The sequence below is a fragment of the Echiichthys vipera genome, assembly GCF_963691815.1.
Source record: "Echiichthys vipera genome assembly, chromosome: 18".
Classification (NCBI taxonomy): domain Eukaryota; kingdom Metazoa; phylum Chordata; class Actinopteri; order Perciformes; family Trachinidae; genus Echiichthys; species Echiichthys vipera.
Genome location: NC_139843.1, coordinates 5,026,267 through 5,053,419, shown reverse-complemented (window position 1 = coordinate 5,053,419; position 27,153 = coordinate 5,026,267). Strand labels below are relative to the sequence as shown.

The window sequence follows — 27,153 nt, the reverse complement described above, 5'->3', positions numbered from 1 at the left end:
AACTTAAATATTTTCTTGTATATATGTATATTCTCAGAAAAACAGCTTTCGTGTTGCGTCTCATAAACGACTTAAACAAAGAAAATGAGCCGGCACGAAAACGTTCCCCTTTGCTCTGAATTCTTCATTAAAATAATAAATAAATGAAGCAATTTCACATAAGATCTGAGGACGAAATGTTTTAATTAAAATTAAAAAATACATAGCGCTTTTTCGGTGTCTATGATCTAATCTCCCCATTTGTTCCTTCAAAGGGATTTAAAACAAGAAAATATATTTTACATTTAAAACAAAAACATGTGTGTTGAGTCCGTCTATGGAAGCTATGTTTCTGCACTGGGGTTGGGGTTGTGTTGATTGTACTGAAGGAGGTGAATGTCTAGTTGTCGTCGTCCTGTGGACCCCCGAGGCCGGGCTACGGCGGCTCGACAGGCGCGGCGGGCGGGGCGGGCGGAGACGTGGAGGCTGAAATGGCTGGACGAACATCAGTACAACGCGTCGCTGTTACTGCTCCGAGGCCTCTTGATCTTCTCGATGTTCTTCAGGATCATGTCGTGTAACGTTACCTTCACGGGAAACATAAAAATACATTACACACATGTGGAAAACTAAGACGTAAATAAACAGAATGGGCAGAGATGTGAGGAATAAAGAAGGTCGTAACTCACGTATTGATTTCTGAGCTCAGAAACTATGATCTTCAGACTGATGTATTCCTTCTCATCGATCTCGGTTACTGTGCGCCGATAGTCCTCCTAATAATAATAATAATAATAATGATAATAAAGTTGGATAAATGTCAAGTCCATCTACAGCTTCACTAAAAGGTTGAATATGGAGAACAGGCAAAACACCGCCATCTAGTGTCTCCAGATCGTAGCCGCAACAAAAAATAATTACAGCTGTCGGGTTGCCAGGTTCGTTGCCGAGTGTGTCTTTGATCTGCCTGCTCCATGTCAGTGATGAATCATACAAGGTAACCACTAATTTGGACTAATCAATTCATTTTACACCAGTTTCTTTGAGTGCTGTGTAATTGATTAGCTCGCTCTCAACTCTAAATTATTTATGTTTCTGTGGCAACAACAGACAAACCTGGCAACCCGCGATGGCAATCGCCTGCTACAGTGGAAACAGAATATGACAGAAAGTCTTTGTTAAATATAATTTTTTATGGAAAAGCAATACTTTCATTCTGTACCACTGAAAAAGCCTAGTGGGTGCATTATTATTTTTAAAAAAATAGCTTTTAATAAAGATTCTACATATTCAACCTATAAATAAACTTCAAGATCCACAACAAGATCCACACAACTTGTATTTACTTTACTGCTTTGTGGCCTGAAATGACCAAATAAAGTTCTTCTACTGGATAAAGAAAAATTAAACATGTTAAGCAAACTCATCTCCGTGCTGCGTTACGACATGCAAAGACACAGATGGAGGGGAATTTGATATGCTGAAATACTTCAAATTAAAAGCGAGCGTTTAAAAAGCTGTCTGCTTGTCGTTTGCTTTGCTTGTTTGCTTTATTCGGCATGCTTTTGAATTCAATCACAGCAAAATCTGCAAATCAAGTAGCGCTGCAGGCGGCAGTCATCCAGACGCCCTCTCCTGGAGATGGTGGTGGAATCCACCGAGCTGCGTCTATGATCACGCACCCGACGCTGTGTGGTTTTTCTAATGTATCTGGGACTTCCACAACAGGTACAAAGCAGCAATACTGAGTCTTTCGGCCGGGGTCGATGACAGAAAGAAACGAAACGTGTGAATAAATAGAAACAATCTAATGTTCACTCACCACATGTGGATATTTTGCTATTTTTGAAACCAGCTTTGCCCTTGTGATGTAGTATCTAGACGTAAAGAAGACAAACAATTCAGAATGATTAATTATAAAAAGACAAAAACAACCAAAGGACGATAAAAATGAGCATCTAAAGCAAGCCCATGTTTATGTACAACCCGTCGGGACTTGCACAAACCTTGATATCTGGTCGAGGTAAGATGCTGCCTCTCCTTCAACTGTTCTGAGTTCAGCGACCGTCTCCTCCTGGATTGACACTCCGAAGTTGTTGCCGTCCTCTATCCTGGGGATGAGCAGCTGAACCCACATTTTCACCTGCAGAGGAAAAAAGAAAGCTGCTGAGGAACAGGAGGGATGGGACATCGGGGACGCCATCGGTCGAGTCCAGATGTACGGCGGTCATATCCGCAACACCTGCAGTAACTATCGGGGAAGGGTTGCTCATTGGCGTGATTTATTTTTTCCATGCAACGATGCCTTACATGCGTTCACATGTTGGGGCCATACACGTGTTGGAGCTATACGCTGTAGCTATATATAAGTGTGCAGATACACTCTGAGTGATGTCACAGCGCAACAAGTTTTCTCCCTCTGCAAATAAACAAGTTATTTATTCATAAACGACGTAGTTTTCTTAAGTTTTAGTAAAAAAACGATGCCGTGTAGATCATATAGAATGTGTTGCCTCTCAACCTCTTAAATGAGCCTCTCTCTTCACTCACACTGACGACTGACTGGAGGGTGCGGAGGTGGGCGTGTTTGGCTCTCAGCTGCAGGAGAGAGAGGCGTGGGGATGTTTCCAGTGCACGGAAGTTTGCAAAAACAGAGCCAGGGCGTGTGTTCTTTCAAATGTGGTTTAGCCGGTTTGCTAACGGACGGAGCTCATGTTTGCTCACTCATGTTGCGTCCAGTTAAAGAAGAGGCGTCGTGCATAAGAGCTAGAAAACTTTGTTCAACAACAGGTAAGTGCAGCTCCTTTTTTTATAATTAAACTCCCTGCAATAAGCCTCAACGCAGGCCTGACAACTCTGAAATAACCCTGTGTTGTTGTTGTTCCGTGTCATTTCGTTAGTCTGACACATCATCAGCTGTAACGTTAGATTTCATGACTCGGGGCTCATACACGGTTACCAACCCTGGAACATTACGGAAGTAAACTTCTGATGCAGGGGTACGGCCCTTACGGTCAAAGACGTTAGGAGACTTACTGTGTTGCATTTCTCTATGAGCGTCCTGATCTCTGGTTTGACCTTTTCAATGAGATCAACGAGGCTCCCGTTGCTCTTCATCATCCCACCGGGCATGACGAAGACCTTGGTGCCCGTCACTGAGTGACAGGAGAAAGAGAGAAGGGAGGCAAATCCTTAAGTTTCAGACATCAGGGCTCCCACCACTGTATTGCAAGTTGACTCCCTGCCAGGTATAAACATCAGGGTTTTTTTTTATTTAAATGTATTTCGTTTAGACTAAAATGTAATATTCAAGTAGCAAAACACACATAAATACATTGTTTGTAATTATCTTGCCGGGCTACACAATATTCGTGTCATTATTACTTTTTTAGTACCATTTCTTTTTGTTTTCTCTCATGTGGCTTCAATAGTAAACAAATACATTATAAATAAATAAATAAAAAAACAACACAAGATGTAGATCTGTTTTTTATAGCTTTGGTACTTATGATACTATCAAATGTATAATAATAACTTGTACTTATATAGCGCCTTTCATGGTACCCAAGGTCGCTTAACAATGGGGGGGGGGGGGGGGGGCTTAGCGGTCAAAGGACTTGGTGAAAAGAAATGTTTTGAGGTGCTTTTTAAACATAGGCAGGGACGGGGCAGAGCGGACATGGAGTGGTCGGCTGTTCCAGAGTGTGGGAGCGTTGCCAGAGAAAGCCCTGTCCTCAAAAGTCCGTAACCTGGTGTGTGTGTGTGTGTGTGTGTGTGTGTGTGTGTGTGTGTGGGGGGGGGGGGGGGGGGGCGCAGCAGGTCCTTGTCAGAGGAGCGCAGGGAGCGTGGGAGAGTGTAGGGGTGGAGGAGATCTGTGAGGTGTTGTGGTGAGAGTCCATGGAGAGATTTGTAGGTGAGCAGGAGGATCTTGTAGGCGATGCGTGACTTGTCTGGCGACCAGTGGATAATAAGTTAAGTTATCATCAACATTGATCGTGTCTTTTTAACACATGATATGGGCCTTAATGAGCTAAAACTGCTTAATACTGTGTATATGTATCAACCAGGGTCCTTTCCCTTTAAGTCTATTTGACTGAACAGTCGTAGACTCACCTTTGTCTTCTCCACCTCCGTCCTCCAGCTTTCTCTTTTTGGCATTTTGCTGTGGAATAGATTTTTTAAAAAAGCATTAAGGTACATTGTCATCGCTTCTCTGCACACGGTTGTTTTCATAAGCACTAAGGATCATGGAGAATAAAACGGAGCCACACCGCTTCTAGTCCGTCGTGCAGGTTTGAGAGCAGGATGGGGTCCGGCACCGTCAGGTTTATCTCCGAGTGGATCTCCCTCAGGTCGGCGATGTTTATGATTGGATCCTAAAACACAGATAGGATAGTGGTTGTACTTGTTTTCTCGGGTGATATGACGATATACACTTCAAATCAGCGCAATCACAATCATCAGGTAGATGTGGTCAGGACGTGCTGCTGAAGTTCTTCAACATTTCGCTGAACCATTTCATCTGAGGATGCCCCCCTGGGCGCCTCCCTAGGGAGGTGCTCCAGGCACGTCCAGCTGGGAGGAGGCCTCGGGGAAGACCCAGGACCAGGTGGAGTTTTATGGGTCGCAGGGGCAGCAGCTTTAGCAGGGGACCCCAAACTTCCCTTTCCCGGGCCACATTAACCAGCTCTAACTGGGGGATCCTGAGGCGTTCCCAGGCCAGTGTGGAGATATAATCTCTCCACCTGGTCCTGGGTCTTCCCCGAGGCCTCCTCCCAGCTGGACGTGCCTGGAACACCTCCCTAGGGAGGCGCCCAGGGTTCATCCTTACCAGATGATCCTGAACCACCTCAACTGGCTCCTTTCAACGCAAAGGAGCAGCGGCTCTACTCCGAGTTCCTCACGGATGCTGAACTTCTCCCCCTCTCTCTAAGGGAGACTCCAGCCCCCCTCCTGAGGAAACACATTTCGGCCGCTTGTACCCGTGACCTTGTTCTTTCGGTCATGACCATAGATGAGGGTAGGAGGGAAGATTGACCAGTAGATCGAGAGCTTTGCCTTCCGGCTCAGCTCATTTTCCTATGTTTATTATTATCCACCAAAACACCAAAAGACAATTATATCTCTTAAATGCCTGTTCCTAAACTAGACGTACACACAAATCTGTGTCAAAGACAATGCAACATGTGTGTTTTAGTTGTATGGACGCGTAACTGACCTTTAAGAAGTGATCAAGTTCCAGCAACTTCTTTGGGAAAAAATTTGCAACTAGATCCTCTGCCTGAAAGAAAAAACAAACTTTCTGTTGCCTGGAAACCAAAACAGTTTGATAGCTGTAAGTTTGCTTTTACACGTGCGACACGATACTTACTTCTGAAGTGATACGTTCCCTGAAAGCATCAACCTGAAACACAAGAGTCCAAATGTCAAAGCAGCTGCAGACGCTCACATGGAAAACGTCTTACTTTTAATTTAAAAAACGCAGCAGAATCGAGTTTCATTAGACTTTAATACGAGGAAAGACATTTACTCAGGTACTGTGTTTAGTGCATGTTCTGTATATTATTGTTGTAAAATGCTTTAAAAAGCAACGTACACATTAATGCAGCAGCAATGTTAATCCAGAAACAGGGAACATTTTACGGCACAATGAATACTTTTACTGTTCATACTGAAGTAAAAGTAAGGATTTGGATGCAGGACTCTATAATAAATGTGTTATTTAGTTATGTACTCTATATAAATGTAGCTTTTGATTTATGTATTCTATATAAATGTAGCTTTTGATTTATGGACTATAATAAATGTAGCTTTTGATTTATAGACTTAATATGAATGTAGCTTTTGATTTATAGACTTAATATGAATGTAGCTTTTGATTTATAGACTCTATAATAAATGTAGCTTTTGATTTATGGAGTCTATAATAAATGTAGCTTTTGATTTATAGACTCTATAATAAATGTAGCTTTTGATTTATGGACTCTATAATAAACGTAGCTTTTGATTTATGGACTCTATAATAAATGTAGCTTTTGATTTATGGACTTTATATAAATGTAGCTTTTGATTTATGGACTCTATAATAAATGTAGCTTTTGATTTATGGACTTTATATAAATGTAGCTTTTGATTTATGGACTTTATATAAATGTAGCTTGTTATTTAGTTATAAAGTCTATATAAATGTAGCTTGTTATTCAGTTATAAACTTTATATAAATGTATATGAATGTAACTTGTTATTCAGTTATAAACTTTATATAAATGTATAAAAATGTAGCTTGTTATTCAGTTATGGACTTTATATAAATGTAGTTTGTTATTCAGTTATGGACTTTATATAAATGTAGCTTGTTATTCAGTTATAAACTTTATATAAATGTATATATATATATATATATATATATATATATATATATATATATATATAACTTTGTATAAATGTATATATATATATATATGTGTGTATTGTGTCAGTTATAAACACTATATAAATGTATATAAATGTAGCTTGTTATTCAGTTATAAAGTATATAAATGTATATAAATGTAGCTTGTTATTCAGTTTTAACCTCTATATAAATGTATATATATATGTAGCTTGTGTGTCAATTATAAACTTTATATAAATGTATATAAATGTAGCTTGTTCTTCAGTTTTAACCTCTATATAAATGTATTTATGTGTGTGTATTGTGTGTCAGTTATAAACTCTATATAAATGTATATATATGTAGCTTGTGTGTCAGTTATAAACTCTATATAAATGTATATATATGTGTGTGTGTGTGTATTGTGTGTCAGTATGGAGCTGTAACAGGACGCAGAGCTGGTTGTATTGGCTAGCTTTAGTAGCCCAGGCCTTTTGAGTGCATGTGCTCTCTGAACAGTACCTGATGTCACAAACACAACAACAACAACCCGTCACACCTGCGTTAAGCTCCACGTTACTGTGACCCAGCGCGTGCACGGAGACCTGACAGGTGTGTTGTAACACGCGGGAAACAAGCCGGTTAGCCGCGTGGCCTATATCCAGCATCATCCCCATGCTACCAAGCGTGGCTAACATGCTACAGCAGCCAAAGAGGCAACAACAACACGTGGTAAAGGTCCGGAAACACACGCGCTCACCTTGGTTTTGATTTCATTGTCCACCTTGAGGAGTGAAGACATCTTCTGCGGTCAGAGAGGCGGAGGAGGGTCGTCCCTACAGCATCAAACTCAGCTGTAAACGTGTGTGTCCGTGGCTGATTTTACCTGTCAGCCACACTCTGGGAGCTTAGAGATGACGTCGTCAACACGCGACACAGAAAAGGGCGATTTTTTCCTTCAAATGTATGGAAACCCATTAATGCCAATGCGATTTAAATATATATAATTTAAGGCACTATAATGACTTATTATGTTAAAATAATGACTTAGTATCTTAAAATAATGACTTATTATCTTAAAAACAACTAAATATCTCGAAATATTAACTTATTATCTTAAAATAATGACTTATTGTCTTAAAATAATGACTTACTATCTTAAAATAATGACTTAGTATCTTAAATATTAACTTAGTATCTTAAATTAATGACTTATTATCTTAAAATAAGACTTAGTATCTTAAATTAATGACTTAATATCTTAAAATAACGACTTATTATCTTAAAATAAGACTTATTATCTTAAAATAATGACTTAATATCTTAAAATAATGACTTATTATCTTAAAATAACGACTTATTATCTTAAAATAATGACTTAGTATCTCAAAATAATGATAAACGTTCTCAAAATAAATAGTTAATATCTGAAAATAATGAGAAGCTTTTTTTAAGATAATGACTTAGTATCCAAAATAAAAAGAGACTTCTCTTGAACCACAAACTCACTATTTTCAGAATATATTACTTTGCAATTATATTATTTTCTGTGATACTAAGTCATTGTTTTTTAAATACTACAGTAAAGCACATTTTTTTGCAATACTAAGTCATTTATTTGCAATACTATGTCCTATTATTATTATTATTATAATTATATTATAACTATTATATTATTTGCGAAACTAAAACATCACCTTGCCATATTTTGAGTAAATGTGTCATAATGATTGACAGGATTATTTCTATCACATTGGCGCACGTGGACTTCCATAAATGCACAAACAAGGCCGTTTGAACACAGCACAGTAATAAAAACCTTATAAACACGAGGAATGAAAAAAAACTCAAGTAAAACAACCACAAAAACAGAAACAATACTGTAAATAAAAAAATAAACTGGTATTTATTTATTTTAAAAAAGCCATGTTGTGACTGCGCATGCGCGTCAACGTCACCGTATTTCTCTAGACGCAGCTGACGATGTAAACAAGAGAAGACAGTCGAGGGCAGCGGGGATCAAACAGGCCGGTGTCACCCGCAAATGATAGCCGTGATACGCGCGTAATCGGCCGACATGGGGCTGCCCGTCACCATCAAAGTCAACTTCCGGGGGAATGTGAAGAGGTTTCTGGCTCAGGATCTGGACAAACTGGAGTGGGAGTCGGTGGAAGCCTGGGTGAGCTGTTAGCCGAGCGCGCTGGCTACAGACGCTGGCGCAGTTTGGTGAAAACAGGCCCAGACGTGGCCTAGGCGCGTAAACACCAGCCCGGCTGAAGGGCAGTGGATGCAGCCGCGACACAATGTAGCTTTAGTTATACTGTTGTAATCACCGCAGGGCTCCGTTTGCTACATTGTGTGTGTGTGTGTGTGTGTGTGTGTGTTTTACAGTAGTTGTGTTAGTGTGCAGGTTTTTCCTCATCGTGCCATTATTGGTGTTTTCACAGCACGCGAGGAGGATAGATACAATAAAAAAGTTATGATTTAATAACGTTATGTTTGATGTTTAATGTTGTTTTTCAGATCAAAGCGTCTTTTGGGATCAACCACTTCCAAGTGAAATACTTTGATGAGGATAATGAAGAGGTAAGGGAGAGTGAATACATGTTGTTGTTGTTGTTTTTACCAGTAACTACTGTGCTTAACTACAATCTAGAAGTTATAATACTTTTGTTTTATATATAATTTATTCTTCTATTTTTTTGATTATTCTTTTACAACAGTAGTTACTTTGCAATGTTATTTTTCCACTATAATAAATGTAATTATTGCACTAGAATAAATGTAATAAATGTAATTATTACACTAGAGTAAATTTAATTATTACACTAAAATAAATTTAATTTATTCCTCTAGAATAAATGTAATAAATGTAATTATTACACTAGAATAAATGTAATTATTACATTATTGCACTAGAATAAATTTATTTATTCCACTAGAATAAATGTAATAAATGTAATTATCGCACTAGAATAAATGTAATTATTGCACTGGAATAAATGTTATTATCACACTAGAATAAATGTAATTATTACACTAGAATAAATGTAATTATTGCACTAGAATAAATATATTTTATTACACTAGAATAAATGAAATTATCACACTAGAATAAATGTAATTATTACACTAGAATAAATGTAATTATTACACTAGAATAAATGTAATTATTGCACTAGAATAAATGTAATTATTACACTAGAATAAATGTAATTATTACATTATTGCACTAGAATAAATTTATTTATTCCACTAGAATAAATGTAATAAATGTAATTATCGCACTAGAATAAATGTAATTATTGCACTAGAATAAATGTTATTATCACACTAGAATAAATGTAATTATCACACTAGAATAAATGTAATTATTACATTATTGCACTAGAATATATGTAATTTATTACACATGAATAAATGTAATTATTACACTAGAATAAATGTAATTATTACACAAATAAATGTAATTATTGCACTAGAATAAATTTAATTATTATACTAGAATAAATATATTTTATCACACTAGAATAAATGTAATTATAACATTAGAATAAATGCAATTATTGCACTAGAATAAATGTAATTATTACACTAGAATAAATGTAATTATTACACTAGAATAAATGTAATTATTACACTAGAATAAATGTAATTATTGCACTAGAATAAATGTAATTATTACGTTAGAATAAATGTAATTATTACACTAGAATAAATGTAATTATTACACTAGAATAAATGTAATTATTACGTTAGAATAAATGTAATTATTACACTAGAATAAATGTAATTATTACACTAGAATAAATGTAATTATTGCACTAGAATAAATGTAATTATTACACTAGAATAAATGTAATTATTACACTAGAATAAATGTAATTATTACACTAGAATAAATGTAATTATTGCACTAGAATAAATGTAATTATTACACTAGAATAAATGTAATTATTACATTAGAATAAATGTAATTATTACGTTAGAATAAATGTAATTATTACACTAGAATAAATGTAATTATTGCACTAGAATAAATGTAATTATTGCACTAGAATAAATGTAATTATTGCACTAGAATAAATGTAATTATTGCACTAGAATAAATGTAATTATTACACTAGAATAAATGTAATTATTACACTAGAATAAATGTAATTATTGCACTAGAATAAATGTAATTATTACACTAGAATAAATGTAATTATTACATTAGAATAAATGTAATTATTACGTTAGAATAAATGTAATTATTACACTAGAATAAATGTAATTATTGCACTAGAATAAATGTAATTATTGCACTAGAATAAATATAATTAGTACACTAGAATAAATTTAATTATTACACTAGAATAAATATAATTAGTACACTAGAATAAATTTAATTATTACACTAAAATAAATTTAATTATCACACTAGAATAAATTTAATTTATTCCATTAGAATAAATGTAATTATTACACTAGAATAAATGTAATTATTACACTAGAATATAATAGTTTTTTATGAAAGACAGTCAACATATTGCACTAGAGGGGTCACATATATGATGTAAAAACTTTTAGTAACATTTTGAACGCAGGACTTATTTATTTCTATTTTGTGGTTCTGCTGCTAAGATCTGAGTTCTTCTTCCACCACTTTAAAACATTTGTTTTTACATTGTTGCAAAGTTATAATGATGTTTTGGTCGAGCGTCGACTCGTTCTGATCTCATGTGCTCTTTTGTTTCAGATTTGCATAAACAGTCAAGGTGAGAAACATACATTTTGTTTGTTTATCTTAACTCTCATGACGTCTTTGAACTAAAATATGAGCAAAGAATCTGTGAAATAAGGATTTAAAAAAGGTCACAACTGTAATTGCGTATATATAATATACTGTATAAATGTAGACACATATATTACTTTGTAAATTGGTGAGAAATGGTACTTTACATATTCACACATGTGAGTATTTCATTACTTAACAATGTAACTTTACTGTTTATTTGTTTGTATTTCAGATGAATATGAAGAAGCCATCAAGGTACTGGGACACTACTGTTGAATAAGACATGATTTGATTTAACGACACATAACAGTCAACAATGTAATGAATTACTGAGTTACAGTGCTGTCAACCTTCCCTGCATGCATGAAGAGAGGAAGGGAAATACTTTCTTACTTCTACTCACGTGAAAATATGTGACTGTGCTTAAGACATAAGCACAGCACAAAAATGTACTTGTTCCAGTGCAGCAGCATTCACACAGTTACCGTTAACAATAGCAGCGTGTTGTCTCCGTGGCGATGTCACACGTGTTATTTGCATATCTTCACGTTTCATGCTTTTGTTTTTCCCACACAGAGCGCAGAGAAGCAGGGGAACCAGTTGCACATGAACGTGTACAAGATGAAAGGGCAGGCCTGCGGAGGCCCACTGAAGACGGAGGTGAAGGAGCTGAAGGGAGACCTCCGGCCTGCTCCTCCTTATCCGTCAAGGGTCAAGACGGTGGACAAAGGCACGCAGGTCACCCCAGAGCGAGAAGCTGTAAGGAACCAAACGGAGTCTCCTCCTCTTCCTCCACTTTCTTTACATACAGAGAGCAGTGTTGATGAACAGCTGTACATTTACGATGTGTGTCAGTAACTGTTTATTAGCTCTTGTGGTACAAATTTTTGAAATCATTTTGATGCGGTTGTTGCCTCAAATCGACTTATCTTATAGCAGGGGTGGGCAACTCCGGTCCTGGAGCCACTGTCCTGCATGCTTTAGGTTTCTCTCTGCTCTAACACACCTGATTTTAATGATTTGCTCGTTATCAAACAGCTGAAGCCCGTCACAGTTTGATTGTTTGTTAGACTCAGGTGTGTTAGGGTAGGGAGAAACCTAAAACATGCAGGACAGTGGCTCTCCAGGACCAGAATTGCCCACCCCTGTCTTATAGGGATAGTTCAGATTTTGTGACATGTGGTTGTGTGAGGTACTTCATAGTCAGTGTGTTACAGACAGTTTGGAGAAGTCGGCAGGAGGACAGGCCTGAAGCTAAGCTGCTACTATGGACGAGGGCAGCAGCTAAAAGCATTTTAGCCACCTTAAAAAAAACATTAGTTTAATTATACGCTATTAATATATTGATTATATGTGGTGAAGATTATGTTCACAGTCTGACCTTGCCATCAGTAAATTTTAGTCACAGAACACAGGAGTTGCTGGTCTACCTCTGCCTCCATCAGCTAATTCATTTGTGTTATTGTGTGACTTTTAATGAATGAATAAATCTTTATTGTAGGACGCCAGTCTATCGCAGGGCACATAGAGACAAACAACCATTCACAGTCACATTCAAACCTACGGGCGGTTTAAGAGGCATTTGCATGTCTTTGGACTGTGGGAGGATGCCGGAGAACCCACGCAAACTCCACACAGAAGGGTCAGAGCCCTCTTAGTGTGAGGCGTCAGTGCTAACCACCACACCACCGTTTAAATATCAGCATACATAAACATAAAGGATTAGGAACTAACAAAGCTAACAAACAAACGAACAGTGGTGGAAAAGCAAATCCTGTGTTCTGTGTCTGAAAATGACTGATTTTGTCAGAGTCTGGTGGCTTTGACTGGAGCACGGAGCAGCTTCAATCCCCCCTCCGTAAACTTAAACAGGTCTGACTTTAGGGCAAGGTAAAGCTGTAAGATTCTAAATATAGCGGCCAATTAAGATCATATTGATATAAAAAGGGGGTGCCACAGTGGTTAGAGCAGTCTCCCCATGTTAAGAGGCTGAAGGTCCTCAAGGCAGCGGCCGCGGGTTCAACTCCGACCTTCGGCCCTTTGCTGCATCTCTCCCCCTCTCTCTCACCCCATTTCCTGTCTGTCCAATAAAAAGAAGGGTCTAAAAAATAATCTTATGAAAAACAAGAAAAGTAGCTGCTCCCTCTGTCCACAGTGGGACATTTCTTAGCTTCCACACCTCTGCTCCTGTCTGCCAAAGTGGGGACGTCATGTACTGTAGGTAACACTGATTATGGATTAATACTTCACACAACCACACTTTAAAAACGTACAACTCTATACAACAGTCTTTCATCTAATTATTTAAATCAAGCTCAACGCAAATGTGTAAGATCATTTTCACTCTCGTGTGTTGATGCAGGTCGCAGTCAAGGACAACAAGGGGAACAAGCCAGAAGATGAGCCCCCACCCATGTGGTTTAGATCGTACATGGAGAAGGTACCATTCAAATGTTGAGCTTGTGTTCGATGCATGATTGATCATGTTGTCTTTGACTAAAAGGTCGTGTTTATCCGCTACTCACAAAAAGCCAAACTCTTGTTTCCACAGTTTAAAGACGAGGTGGTGAAAGAGGTGGTGGAAAGGATGTGTAACGACTTCTCTGGACAGTGTTGTACCCACAAATCCTCTTCCGACGGGCCCCTTGAGGCTGTTGGGGCGAGTGGCGGTCCCATAGGGCCCAGGCCCGGCCCCTCCACCTCACATGGATCCCTTGGCTACACCCCGAACTGCAGCAGCTGCAACAAACTCACCTCTGAAGGGGCCTACAAGTGCAGGTAGGAACACACGATGACATAATTCAGAATCGATAAGTGAGAGAGGAGATGCTTTGAACGCGTCACACACATTTTTAATAAACCTTCAGACCTTTGTGCCTTTTATGAGTTTGTTCTTCGTCAGGGACATACTTTTCCCTGCACGTTCTGTGTTCTCCGAGCGGCTTCACGAGCGTCCGCGTTAATGTTTTTGTTGTCTTGCCCCAGCGTGTGCCCGTCCTGCATCCTGTGTGAGATGTGCAGACACAGCCACGACCCCAGCCACAACCTCGTGAGAACCAAGACACCTCTCTCCATCCCTGAGCATGGCATGTCGGGAGAGTTGAGGTAAACCCCCAAGACCGAGGATCAATCTTCCCACTTCTTGAAAACTATAAGACACTTTTACTTGCAACAGTGTTAGCCCTTTTTGCTATCACTTCTTCTGCATTAATGGAGGGAAACATAAATATGAGTAGATGCAAAGATGCAGGACTGAAGAAATGTTTTAGCAGCTAGATTACCATGACAAAAAAATAATGAATTATGAGTGTGTATGTGTTTTGTTTTTGGAAAAATAAACATTTGATAGTCAACAAATAGGTGTTCCTGATGACATTTCAAACCAGGTTCCCAAGGCGAGGAGACAGGACAGTGCGCAAGGCCGAGCGACAGCGCCTCAAAGCTGAAAGGAGGCAGCTCAGAGCTGAAGTGAAGGAAATCAAGAAGAAACTGAGACTGGAGAAGAGGGGGCTGCAGTGGAGCGGGCCCTCTACCTCAGGCAGAGCCAACCTGACAAACATGGCGTCCGCGTCCACCCAGGTCCCAGCCCTGCCCCCCACTGCTGCCTCAGAAACAGCCTCAGGTCCAGCCCCAGCCCAAGGTCCCATCCCTGCCCCGGTCCCTGATCCCCAGGCCTCCAGTCCAGAGTAAGCGCCACCTCGGAAGGGCGTCCGACAGTGCTGGGTACCTCGAAACCCAGCATGGATGCAATAAAGTCTTTTTTTTTCCAAGAAAAGAAATCAAAAATATGCCATCTTTGTAATCTAGTCTGTTATGGGTGTATCGCTGGCTGCTCTGGGGTGGTGGAAAAATGTTGGAACTACCTCAATGTGAAAACTGCTGCTGCTGCTGCTGCTTCATAGATTTTCTAAGAAAAATTTGCTTTTGAGCTGCAAAAAAAAAAAAAAAAAAAAAATCTGGGGTCCTGCTTTTTTGATGCGTAGAGAACAAAAGAGATGGGTGTTATAAGAAACCAGGGCTATTTTCAACAATGCTCTGTACACTTGAAACTAGGGGTCCCGGGGTCTCGCACACGTCCTTGGTCCCCACTATGGCTGCCTTGTTTCTGGATGAAAATCTGCCGGACGGCACCCGTCTGGAGCCCGATACCAAGTTCATCAAATACTGGAAGATGAGGAACTCGGGCACTATCAGCTGGACCTCAGAGACTAAGGTACCGCTCCCACCCGCCGAGAGGACAGCCCCATTCTCTTCCCCCCCACCCCCCCCCCGCTTCACTTCCACTTTGAGTCCCCGCTCAGCTTCATTTATTACATAACCACTAACACCAGCTAAGATTTCTTACCCAGCCTTATACAACTAATACTTTTCTGTCTGAGACGTTTATTATTTTAGTTCAGTTGAATCTGTTTTCTGGTTTTTAAGTCTTATTCGTCATTATTCGTGTGCGTGTGCGAGTGTGTGTGTGTGTTATTTTTCTGCTGTGTGACTTTGGCTGCATGCTCTTGTCTCTGTGCTTTTTTCGCATGTGTATTCCTATTTTGTGTTTTCTTTTGTGTGTATGTGTGTACGTGCATCCAGCTAGTGTTCATGTGGGGGAACCTCGGCCTGGCGTCAGAGGAGAAGAGGGAGGTGCCGGTCCCGTTGCTGCTGCCGGGACAAGTGGGAGTGGTCAGTGTGGCGTTTGTCGCTCCTGTGATGGAGGGGACGTACACCTCCCACTGGCGGCTGGCACACTGCGGGTGTCAGTTCGGCCCGCGTGTCTGGTGCAGCATCGTGGTCGACGCGCTCGGGCATCAGAGCAGCAAACGACTGGCAAGTCTTGATATCCAATGACACCCTGAGAGAACATCAGCTGTTGACATTTAGATTCTAGCATTTAAGTAACTACGTGTAATTACTCTACTTGTGCTTACTTGAGTAAATCCATTTTGTTACTCCATCCTTCTACTCCACCAGACTTCAGAGGGACACATCACGCTTTTTTCTGCACTACATTCATTTGACAGCTATAGCTACAAGTTACTTTACAGATGCATAGTTTTGACTGCCTTCCAAATCACATAATTTTACGTTTAGTGCCTTTACACAGTACACACTGATGCATGCAGTATTCACTCTATACTATACTACTTGTTCTTAATCCCTTCAAAGAGGATTGTGGGTCAGAATAGCCAGAAAAGCTGCAGGACAGTCATTTTTGTACTAGGACATGCTGCATCTATTTCTGGTATTGGAACGCTCAGTTGTACCAAAGAGACATTTCCCCCTCTGCCCCTCTCAGATCGTCTTATTTAAATAACTTTAATAACAATACATTAATGTGATATTTCACAAAAAATGTTTGAAACCACACGACCAAACTACCTGACCATAGCTCCGCCTCAACCAGGTGCAACAGGAAAACACTTTACACACATGAACAATCTAATTATCTGACATTTAACTGCAGGATGAGCACTTTTATTTTTGATACTTTTACTATAATTTGATGATAATACTTGTTGTAATTTTACTGAAAGGTAAAATGAGTAAACACAACATGCAACGAGAGTGACGTGCTTGCCGGCGGATAAAAGCCAACCTGCTTATTTTCCTATATTTGCATCATTTTCGGAGATACTTCAATGCTATTAAGCGCAAAAGATATTTGGAGTTTGCTCCTGCAGTGTAAGTTAGTGGGAAAGTGTGCGTTTAGAGGTGGAATTATGATATTTTTAAAGTCACAGTCGTGTGCATATGAGCCAGTCCCTCAAGCACATGGCAAAAATAACCATGCCTTGTGATAACACTACCATTAAAGTCACATTGAGTTTGCAAAGGCGGAATACCGACAAATTGTCAAATGGTGTGCAACAAGAAAGCCGTTCAGTATCGCACAACTTCATGGAAGATGGAATAGCTAACAAATGTCCTCCAGAGAAATAGTTGCATATTTACATGAGCAGAAGGTGGACTCTTTGTCCAACGCCGCGGTGTTTGACGATGCGTTTGTTTTAATGCATTAGAAACGTTTTTCCATCTGTGAAAATGTGCTGTGCGATTAATGTTGCTTCAAAAAAACGTGAATCTGGTCACTTCATTGTCCTGCTCTCCAAAAGAAAGCGATTTAAGAGTTCATAGTAGCGACACGTCTGATGCCGTTAACCCTGTCTGCGATGACAGTCACCGGCGTTGTGTCCGTTTTCCCGTGCTGTGTTTTCTTCCGTAGCTTCCTCTTGTCATGCGCGCTCTCGATCAGACACCTGGTCCTGCAAAGTGAAAAGAAAAGTACGATACACTGCAGGCAGAGGGCAGGATCTCTGCAGATACACACGCCTAGACATTGGTCTTTTTAAGAAAATCCTACTCATTGTGCAGAACTTTAACCTGTAATGGAGTATTTTTACATTGTTCTTCCACCACAAATGTCTTTTCCAGAAAGATTAAACTCTCAACACGATCATGGCAGTGTAAGGCTGTTATTTAAGGGATGTTTGTGATGAGGATATAAAGAAAGATAATCTGGGGACACTGTACTCTTGGGGCGCTGAAACTCTAAATGCACTCATGATGCCGTTCTTGTGTGTGCTTCAGAAAGAGGAGGAGGTGAAGCCGGTGGAGATGGAGATGGAGATGGAGATGGAGATGGAGATGGAGGTAAGGTCCAGGGACAGCGGCCCCTCCTTTGCTGTCGACCTGAACCACGAGGACTTCTACTTCCCCTCAGTCGACCTGCTGACTGCACAGGTGCACACTCAGCCGCCTCATCATTTAGTTTTGGTCCACACTTTTTTATTTATTACACACACACACAAACACACACACACACACACACACACACACACAGCTGTAAGAAAGCACCTGATTGGGGATGTCATGATTAACCGATTACATAACTGTAAGAATTGTGGAAGCCAGGATATCTGTGGCGTCCTGATTCCTACATTGTTGAAATCTCCTCTCGTGAGTCACGTAACAAGTGTGTGTTCGCCGACTTCTTTTGTGTGTGAGTCATTGTGCCACTCACCTGAAGCGTTGAGAATAAAAGCTGCAAAAAAAGTCAGAAGTCACTGATATCGGAGCCTTATATCTGCCAAAAAAGCGTGGGAGAATTCTGGATATCTACAGAATGAGCAGGGAGTTGTTGTAGAAGATATCCAGTTTGCAAAGCGTTGCGTCTAAAAGTGACTGCAACACTTCAGATATGTTCCAACATCTTTTAGATCAGGGGTGTCAAACTCCAATTCACAGTGGGCCAAATTTAAAAAACAGGGACAAAGTTGCAGCCAAACTCAATATTTACCAAAAAAAAAAAAAAAAGACTGCAAATGTGCATGTTTCCCTTCTCTCCAGATGTGTAACGTTGAGCCTTTCCAGTGCAGGTCCTTGTTCTTGTCGTGGTGTTTCGTCTGTTTGATTCTTTGGTTACAGCCACGGTGGCTCTGCAGACGAGACAAACAGTTCTTTACCTCCAGACACAGATCATCTGCCTCCCACCGCTGCTGAAAGCTCCTGTTCTCCATCTTTCCTTGGGTCGTTTTTGGGGAGGGGTGGATTACGTTTGTCTGCAGAGACTGGTAGCATGGTTGCTCATGTTTGCTAACAGAAAAGTAGACGTGTATGTGCTTTATACTCGCGGGCCAGCTCTCACAGAACCTTGATATGATCTTGGGGCCAAGTATAATTACACCGCGGGTCAGATTTGGCCAACGGGCCTGAGTTTGACACCCCTGTTTTAGAAATTCATCCACCCATTTATTCTAGGTAAAAATGTCACTTAGCTGGACCAGAAATGTAGCAGTTACCTGGATGTAACTCCAGTTCTATGAGTTTTTGCTGAACCCTCTATTTTCAATATGAATATGATGTGTTTTATGTGCACATTTCCTTCCATATCGTCCAATAATAAATTCTCTAATTAATAATAATGAAACCGGGATATTTCCTCTGACAATAACCTTGATATCAAAATTTCATATCGTGACGTCCCTACTGTAGATCGATCATTGTCTGTAAATCAGCATTTATACTTCCTGCTTGTCTTGTGTTTTTTTAGGATCTGTTGTCATTTGAGTTGCTGGATATAAATATTGTGCAAGAGCTGGAGAAGGTTCCTAACAACACTCCAGTGGGTAAGAAACTATGATGAACATTATGTGTTTTTATGCAAATGACTTCCTTCCAAAGTCGCCTTGACTTTTGTAGGAAAACTGCGACTACACTCTTTACTTGTGACATTTCTTTTAAACCATGTGAGAGCTTGAAGGCAGTAATTGTGTTGTGCTTGTTCTTCCTCATTTGTAGATTTGACTCCCTGTATATCTCCTCTGCCCCATGATGCACCAGTGCTGGAGAAGGCCATCGTTGCTCAGATGAAAGAAGACGCAGAGGTCACAGGCGTCAGGAAGCTTTTTGGTAAGACTGGTACTGTGTACCGTAAAACTTTCAGAGTAAAACTGGTGTTTAATTGTATGAATGTGATGTTGGCTGTCGCTGAACAACCTGATGCAACGTAAATGTCTCCACCGGACCTGTTATTAGCGTCTTTTGCCTTTCCGTTGGACTTCGTCAGATGCTTAATCTTTCGTTGGCCGTTATAGAAGCGCAACGCTAAATGAGTTGATTATTCTTTCGTATTTTGTCCAGGAGTGAAACTGAGGCAGCAGAGGGAGCCTCTGGAGCCCGTGACCCAGGAGGAGGACCGGGAGGAGGAGATTAGCGGAGCCCAGTTCCTTTGCGAGACGGTCATCCGCTCCCTCACACTGGAGGAGGCGCCTGATCACAGACCCCTGCGCAGAGCCGCCGCACACAGCAGCCACAGACCGCAGCGTGAGAAGCCACTGCGTAATTATACACTAGCGCTGATTATTCTCCTCCTGCATTAATCTGTCGGGTGTTTTCCCGATTAATCCGTTAGTCGCTTGGTCTGTAAAACGTCGTCAAATGGTGAAAAATGTTGATAAAGCGCAGAGGTGACGTCCTCGAAATGTGTTGTTTTGTCCACAACTCAAAGACATTCAGTTTACTGTAACAGGAGGAAAGAAACCAGAAAATATTGTGGTGTAGTGGTTAGCACTGTCATTTCACAGCGAGAAGGTTCCAGGTTTGAATCCCGGCTGGGGCCCTTCTGTGTGGAGTTTGCATGTTCTCCCCGTGTCTGCGTGGGTTTTCTCCGGGTTCTCCGGTTTCCTCCCACAGTCCAAAGACGTGCAGGTGTTAGGTTAATTACACCCGTTCGTGTGAATGGTTGTCTTTGTGCCCTGCGATAGACTGGCGTCCTATCCAGGGTGTACCCGGCCTCACACCCGATGTCAGCTGGGATTGCCTGCAGCCCCCCCGCGACCCCGACAGGGACAAGCGGTTGAAGATTATTTAACACTATTACTCGATTATCAGAATAGTAGTACGTATTATATGTCACCAAAACCATGTCAAAAGTATCGATACTTTGATACTTTTCTGATACAATGTGTTTAAAACAATTAAACCTAAAGCTATAAAGAAAGACAATACAGACGGCACGGCATAGCTCACTGGCGGTAGCGCTCTACGTTAGCATATGATTAGCAAGCAGCGGCACTTTTCCAGACGCCTTGGCCACTGCCGGGGTCGGGGAGGACGGAAAACAGCAGATCAGTTAAAATTCTGGTACTGTGACGACCTCACAGCGCAGAACATACAGTTTATTTGTTTTGTGTCTAAAGGTTACTGTATGAAGATATACTCAGACTCTTCTCTTTGTTTTCCAGTGGTTTCCCGGGGCACCAGCTTTTGCTTCGAGAGAGCTGTCGAGGCTGAGAAGACTGAGGCGGTTCAGGAGAGACACGAGGAGATCTGCGCCGTCAGACTTGAGATCTCAGCTCCGCCTCTCAACACAGGACTGAACCAGGTCACCGAGGACAAGGAGGAGACACGGCCAGGTTAGATTTAGGGTCCTTTCCTGGATCTTTTTGGTACCAGCCACAATGTTTTTCAGCTAGCAGTAAAACTGTAGCCGATCCTTTTTGTGAGACTAATGCTGAAGCTCAGTGGCTTTGACCTCTCATCTGTGAAGCCGTATGAGAGGTCAGATTTATTTTAACCGTAGTGACGGTGGACAGCGAGGGTCAATCGGAGAATTGCGATGCATTCATCGTTGGTCATACGTTGGAAGCCACCACAGCAAAACATGGTCATCCCCTTATGTGTGACTATAACAACCCACCAGCGTAGATTTCTACTTTCCTCTATTTTTCTTAGTTTACCCCACATTTCTCCTTTTTTTCTGTTCGCGTTTCCTGTTAAATACATCGAGCAGTCAGGACTGCTAAATTGAACTTATCTAAACATTTCCATCTCATCATCTCATCTTTGTTGCCATTTTTTAGATGGTTATTTGGTGTTTTTTGTTTTTTTAAGCAGTTCTTCTGTTGGAACCAGTGAATGGAAACCTGTACACCAGTTCCCGTCACGATAACGAGGACGAAGAGGTCATGGTCCTGGATGACGTGCAGCACATGAGGGAGACTCAGGAGGAGAGAGAGGAGGGCGGGACCAAAGGAGAAGACTGGGAGGAGGTGAGGTTTAAACCTTTTTAAACACAAAGGCCACACTTGTCTTCTGCCCCCACAGCATTCCTGGTCCTTCTGATCAGTCTACCGGGTCTCCGTCCCCCTTTAGTTTAGTTGTTCCCATGTAATGAAGTCCACCGTCTTCTCCTCCTGTGTCTCAGGTCAGCAGCCAGACCTCTTCAGTCTCCTCCTGCGATGATTACATCATCGTCCTCCCTGACTGCTTCGACATCAGCCGGCCTCTTGGCGAGTCCATGTACAGCTCCGCCATGTCGCAGCCTGACACCGACGCCGACGCTGCTGATGCTGATGCTGACGCTGACGCTGCTGACGCTGACGACGCTGACGCCGACGCTGCTGATGATGATGATGTGACCTCAGCAGATCCCGACGTGCAGCAGGAGGAGGAGGAAGACTCCGAGGCAGGCGAGGTGGCACCGCTGCCAGAGACGCAGGAGGTGGCCGAAGCTGCGGATTTATCCGTGAACACGTGGCCCCCGCCCGACCCTCACGTCCACAGCAGCGTGAACCAGATGCTGTGTGCCTCCCAGACCCTGGATGCTGTGACGCTCACCCCTGAAGTGGTGCCACCACCAGTGCTGCCTGACTCCTTGCTGCCGCCGCCGACCATCTACTCACCCAGGTTAGATCAGCCAGAGGCTCCCTGTGCACTTCAGAAATCTGCCGCATGAAACAAACCTCGTGTGGAAACGGTTTCATTCTTCTTTGTTTACTGTCTCAGGTCTGAAGCACTGTACCTGGCCGAGGACCCCAGTCCTCCAGCCCGTGATCCCTATGAGCCACATCAACCAAGGGTCCACCTAAATGGTGAGTTTTGCTCTTTGAATCACATCACAGTATCACAGCACTTACTGGCACACACTGGCACAGCACTTCTTATCCTGCATTTAGGGTGGATTTCATGTTTAAAGGTGTCAATTTGAACGATCTAATGATATGACTCAAAGCAACCTATTCTATTAAGCCTTAGTTTTTGAAATATTGCATGTTTTTCATTATATTATGACTAAATTCTCAAAATCTCAGATTGTTAATAGAGTTTTTTCTTAACAGTGGTGCTAATACACAATCGTAGCTGAATTATGACATCTTCACCAGTGTTTTTACATAAATACGACATGTACTCTGTGTAACTTCAGTGTTGCCTCACAGAAAGGAAACACATTTTGCCCTTTGTGGGTAGACAGGAAGTGAGATAACACACAGGCTTTCAGGATATGTTGCTTCAGCAGAATGCACAGCCTCTTCTTCTAATACTATGTGTGTTTGCGTGTGTGTTGTTATTCCCCTTTCTTTTCATCTGCTCTGCAGTGTCGTCTGGTCTGTCACGATCAGCGGGCTCAGCTTCCAGTGCCTTTGAGACGTATAACCCCAGACCCAGCAACGCTTTGCAGCCAAGGTGCAATACAACAAAGAGTAAACCTGGTTTCACTTTTGTGTTAGCTGCATTTGATGCTTTGACACTTTTCATGTGGAAGCTTAATCTAATAGAGTCTGTGATGCATCTCTTAACTTGCATTTCTATGTTTAAAACAACCGGAATACATTCTTCTCTGCGGTACTGTTGTGTAACCACATCCCTGTCTTTATACAAGGGGCCAAGGAGGCATCACAGAGGGACTTGTCAAGGGGGCCCTTTCTGTGGCAGCGTCCGCTTATAAAGCTCTCTTCACTGGACCAAACTGCTCAATACAGGTACATCACACGAAACCCTTTTTAAATCTAGCCAAGCGCAAAATAGATTAATGTAATAGTGGAAAGGTTAAGTTTCCATTTAGGGTTCTAAGTGTAACTTTCAGAAAACTCTTGTTATTAGTGAAACCTGTGGCCGTTAGTGAATGCCCGTAGCCGTACACCCCGTAGCCGCAAGCTAGTACCGGTCAAAACAGACTGAGAACTGTAGAGTGAAGCTAGCTCACTGTTTGCAAATCTCTCCGTCAGCCAACGCCAGGAAGCACCCGATGGCGGCCAAGCCACAGCCATCTTAGGTTTCGGTGATCTAACATTAGCAAGCAAGCTAACATTAGCCAGCTAGCTGTAACTTAGCTACGCTGCATGGATTCCGACGTTGCTTGCTTTGTAACGTTAGCTACCCTTTTGGGGAGTCTGGATGAATCCGTTGATGTTTTCCACTCAAGTACCTCAAAATCGTACATGACTTGAGTAAATGTACTTTCCACCACTGGCGGTTCGAGGTATCACAAACACATCCACAGTAACATCACCTTCTCACGTCTGTTTTGTTCCTCCTCCCCCTCCTAGCGAGGCATCGACCCCGCCACCAGACAAGACCCTTCCCTGATGGCGATGCTGCTGGAGATGGGCTTCAGAGACCAGCGGCTCAACCAGCGGCTGCTGAGGAAGCACGGCTACAGCCTGCTGCACACCGTCAACGAGCTGGTGCAGATCGCCGAAGACAGCCAGAACAAAGCCGTCAACGCTCAGCACTGAAGGAGGGGGGAGGGGGGGGCAAAAAGGCTACTGTTAAAGGAATTTATTTGAGTTATAATGTAAAGAGAGTGTGCAGATGCGTATCTCTTGCTCTTTCCGGTGTTTTAGATTTGTTTTGAACTGTTTACGATTTGTGCAATTGATTGATTTTTCCAAGGGGTGGTTTTGTTTATTTTGGACCAAGAGTTTAAAAAAAACACACAAAAAAGAAAAAACGGAACAAAAAAGAAAGAGGAGCGTTTGTTTCTTGGCTTCTCCTGCCTTTCGCCTTTTAATTTAGCTTTGACATTTTGACGAAATAAGCATATACGCATTTGTAAAAATGATTCTGATGAGTGGTTAACCTCTGCCATGCCTTGTTTCTTCGGGGGCTACCTTACGCGTTGCTCCAAATAGAGCCGGATCCGTAGTTTCGACAGGACAAAGGCGTATCTCCGCTCTTCATCTTAGGTGTTTGTATGGCCGTTGTAGCTGCTTCCTCAGTGCTGGAAAAATAATTGTCTTTTGACAGGGCTTGGCTAGATCCTTCTCACCAATAGAGCAATGAAATATTAATATCGTTGAATGTCCTAAAGAAGATAGAAATGTTTTTGGAGAGCCACTGGAGCTGCTTCAGTACGTCGTGGATATATTCCGGCGGTCAGCGGCGCAGCATAGCGGGGACAGCAAATATCAATATAAGACTTTTCTCGATTATCGTAGTGAAATCTGCCTAAACAATGCAATCTTTTTTCTGTATCAAGAGTACTGTTATTTTAGACGTTGACATGTGGAATGTATACAAAAACTGTCCGAGCGGAGCGCCACTCCGGACTCTGATGTTTTCTACTGCTTTTTAGGAGACACCTGCATGACAGGTAGAGGCTTTAGAGATGAGTCGTGTTCTCGTGGTCTTAGCACAGTCACGGTAGAAAACGTCCGCTTTTTGCGTCATAGTTCAACAACCCTACCCCCCCCCCCCCCCCCCCCCCCGTTGCCTGCATCTTCACCTGTCCTCATGCAACCGAAACAGTCATTTAACGCTAAATCCAAGCTGAGATGTCTCTTAACAACACATTCCTCACTCTCACAGTGGAACCAAGTTATTTCATTACATTGCCTTTTAAGAAAGATGATTTATTAGTTTACTGAACTATCCATGTGGTGATTTTGACATTTGTGGTGTGTGTGTGTGTGTGTGTGCAGATTTAAGTTAGTCTTATTTTGAATGATTACTCCCCTCTGTGTGTGTGTGTTTTAACCATCTCCTGTCGATTGTCCATGTTTGTCTGAAAGAGTCACGCTCTAGAGAATAATTCTGAATATATCTACTATGCTTGTCAAATTATTCCTCTGTCACAGAGTGTATACATCCAGTTCCCTTCTACTGTCAATCCGCCAATAAACTATTTGCACATCTCTCTCTCTCTTGTCTCCTATCTGTTCATGAACGATGTCTAAATGCAGGTCATGCCACCCTTAACACACTGTAAGTCTTTATATACACCACAGTCTGTACTTAGATTACCCGAATGGTCAAAGTACAGCGCTGACATACATTAGAATAGTGATTATGCTGCATTTCTTTACACAGGTTGGGTGTAACATTTTAATAGCCTTTGCGTACGTCAAAGCAAACTGCCCCAGTGATGGAGGTCTAAACAAATACTCCATTACAAGTCGTCAATTCAAAATGAAACTTAAAAGTACAGAAGTCATTTCAGCAAAATTGAAAGTAAGTCAACAAGTGAAAGTACTTGTTATGTAGGCCTATTGGAGTAAAAAGTAGGCTACACTGTGGGCCTATGAAGGGTAGTAGTAAAAGTATAAATACGCAGAAAATCGACATACTAAAGTAAAGTTCACATATGTCAAAATTGTGCTTAATTCAAGTACGGTGCTTGAATAGCATAGTACCATAAGTGCTAAAGCCCCAGGTACAATACACTTGTCAGTCGGTTGTATGTAATTTGATAAATTGGTAATTAGCCTACGATACAGTTTTTATTGTGCTTACATGAATATCACTAACTAAAGAAGCAAAACTTCTACATTTTGGGAGAGTTTTGGGGATACCACTGTCTGTCGGCTTTGGTGAATGTGAAGCTAATCAGCAGCAGGTTAGCTCAGCTGAGAACAGGTGTGACGACCCTCCCTGCTCCCTCTCTCTGTCTCCCTCTGACATCAGCAGCAGGGTCGTCAGCAGCATTGGCACCACCTGGGCCGTGAGAGTCTGGGTGCTCTTAACTCTCTCCTGCAGCTCAGTCAGTGTGGCTCTCCTCCCAGAGACACCTGGTTCAGCTTTTGTTTGGTGTTTGGGTTTTTGTTCATCCTTCTTACAACATTACACACACACACTTCTCCACTCGTGCATTCACCTACACCACTGATTCCACTGACTACACACGCCATGATTAGTTTAGGTTACTTTTTAAGTTGATAATTAGTTAATTGTCTCATGTGTGCATCTCCTTGCTTTGTCATGGCCGTGCGGCCCGGTTTGTGACACAGGGTGGCAGGGGGTCGTCCCTGTGTTCCCTGGGTCCGATGTTCCCCGATCACATAAGCCTTTGCTGATTTAATTCAGCATTTTGTTAGGGTTAGGGGTTAAGGTTAGGGTTAGGGGGTAGTGTTAGGGTCGGCTTAGGCCTATTTGCCATGGAATTTGACACTTATTGTGGAAAAAATAACAGACCGGGGAACATCGGACCCTTATTTTGAAAGGTCAGCACAAACAAAACGGGGAGCATAGGACCTTTTTTGGGAAAACTGTGGAACATCGCAAGCTCAACTGTATTTTACCCGCAGAGCAAATGCGAAACATGCGAGTCAATCCATCTGGCGGAGTCAGATTACTTATGTTCCCCGGTCACATACAAAGCGGGGAACATAGGACCCGTGGAACATAGGTACGCTTACAAAAGGGTGGCAGCTAGCCTTGATGTCCAAAGTTTAAAAAAACACATCTCAAGTGTATTAAAGTAATATAAGGTGTTAATAAGTGAGCTTTAGTGACGGTAGCTGCATTTTTTAACTTT

General features: G+C 41.4%; 2 protein-coding genes across 10 annotated transcripts; one reads left to right on the top strand and one right to left on the bottom strand.

The window, feature by feature from the left end:
* Positions 1-166: 166 nt before the first annotated feature.
* On the bottom strand, positions 167-7,253 carry psme3 (proteasome activator subunit 3). The gene is made up of 10 exons (XM_083932819.1): positions 7,113-7,253; positions 5,351-5,383; positions 5,198-5,260; positions 4,251-4,355; positions 4,093-4,141; positions 3,016-3,134; positions 1,986-2,122; positions 1,802-1,856; positions 669-755; positions 167-566 (listed from the first exon to the last, which is right to left on the bottom strand). Exons 1-10 carry the CDS (start codon positions 7,152-7,154, stop codon positions 486-488), a joined length of 771 nt encoding a protein of 256 aa, XP_083788945.1. The 5' UTR covers positions 7,155-7,253; the 3' UTR covers positions 167-485.
* On the top strand, positions 2,702-25,535 carry nbr1a (NBR1 autophagy cargo receptor a). Of its 9 annotated transcripts, XM_083932814.1 has the most exons (23): positions 8,337-8,531; positions 8,876-8,938; positions 11,094-11,112; positions 11,365-11,387; positions 11,709-11,891; positions 13,495-13,572; positions 13,684-13,910; positions 14,118-14,237; positions 14,519-14,818; positions 15,186-15,345; positions 15,714-15,947; positions 17,709-17,861; positions 19,171-19,246; positions 19,419-19,529; positions 19,761-19,958; positions 20,864-21,034; positions 21,513-21,670; positions 21,826-21,948; positions 22,012-22,307; positions 22,407-22,492; positions 22,997-23,084; positions 23,281-23,380; positions 23,948-25,535. In XM_083932814.1, exons 1-23 carry the CDS (start codon positions 8,430-8,432, stop codon positions 24,134-24,136), a joined length of 3,258 nt encoding a protein of 1,085 aa, XP_083788940.1. In that variant the 5' UTR covers positions 8,337-8,429; the 3' UTR covers positions 24,137-25,535. The 9 variants fall into 9 exon arrangements, with proteins under 9 accessions (XP_083788943.1, XP_083788940.1, XP_083788939.1 ...); XM_083932817.1 differs by lacking the exon at positions 8,337-8,531 and adding an exon at positions 2,702-2,769 and having other exon boundaries at positions 21,826-22,307; XM_083932813.1 differs by having other exon boundaries at positions 19,761-19,943; positions 21,516-21,670; positions 21,826-22,307.
* Positions 25,536-27,153: the final 1,618 nt, after the last annotated feature.

Excerpts from the sequence above, each read along its gene's own strand:
- nbr1a (XM_083932809.1), top strand. The coding sequence starts at position 8,430 with ATGGGGCTGCCCGTCACCATCAAAGTCAACTTCCGGGGGAATGTGAAG. Across the intron at positions 21,671-21,825 it reads AAGGAGAAGACTGGGAGGAG|GTCAGCAGCCAGACCTCTTC; the intron begins GTGAGGTTTAAA and ends CCTGTGTCTCAG. Across the intron at positions 22,308-22,406 it reads CCGACCATCTACTCACCCAG|GTCTGAAGCACTGTACCTGG; the intron begins GTTAGATCAGCC and ends TTACTGTCTCAG.
- psme3 (XM_083932819.1), bottom strand. The coding sequence starts at position 7,154 with ATGTCTTCACTCCTCAAGGTGGACAATGAAATCAAAACCAAG. Across the intron at positions 5,384-7,112 it reads ACAATGAAATCAAAACCAAG|GTTGATGCTTTCAGGGAACG; the intron begins GTGAGCGCGTGT and ends CTTGTGTTTCAG. Across the intron at positions 5,261-5,350 it reads GGGAACGTATCACTTCAGAA|GCAGAGGATCTAGTTGCAAA; the intron begins GTAAGTATCGTG and ends TTTTTCTTTCAG.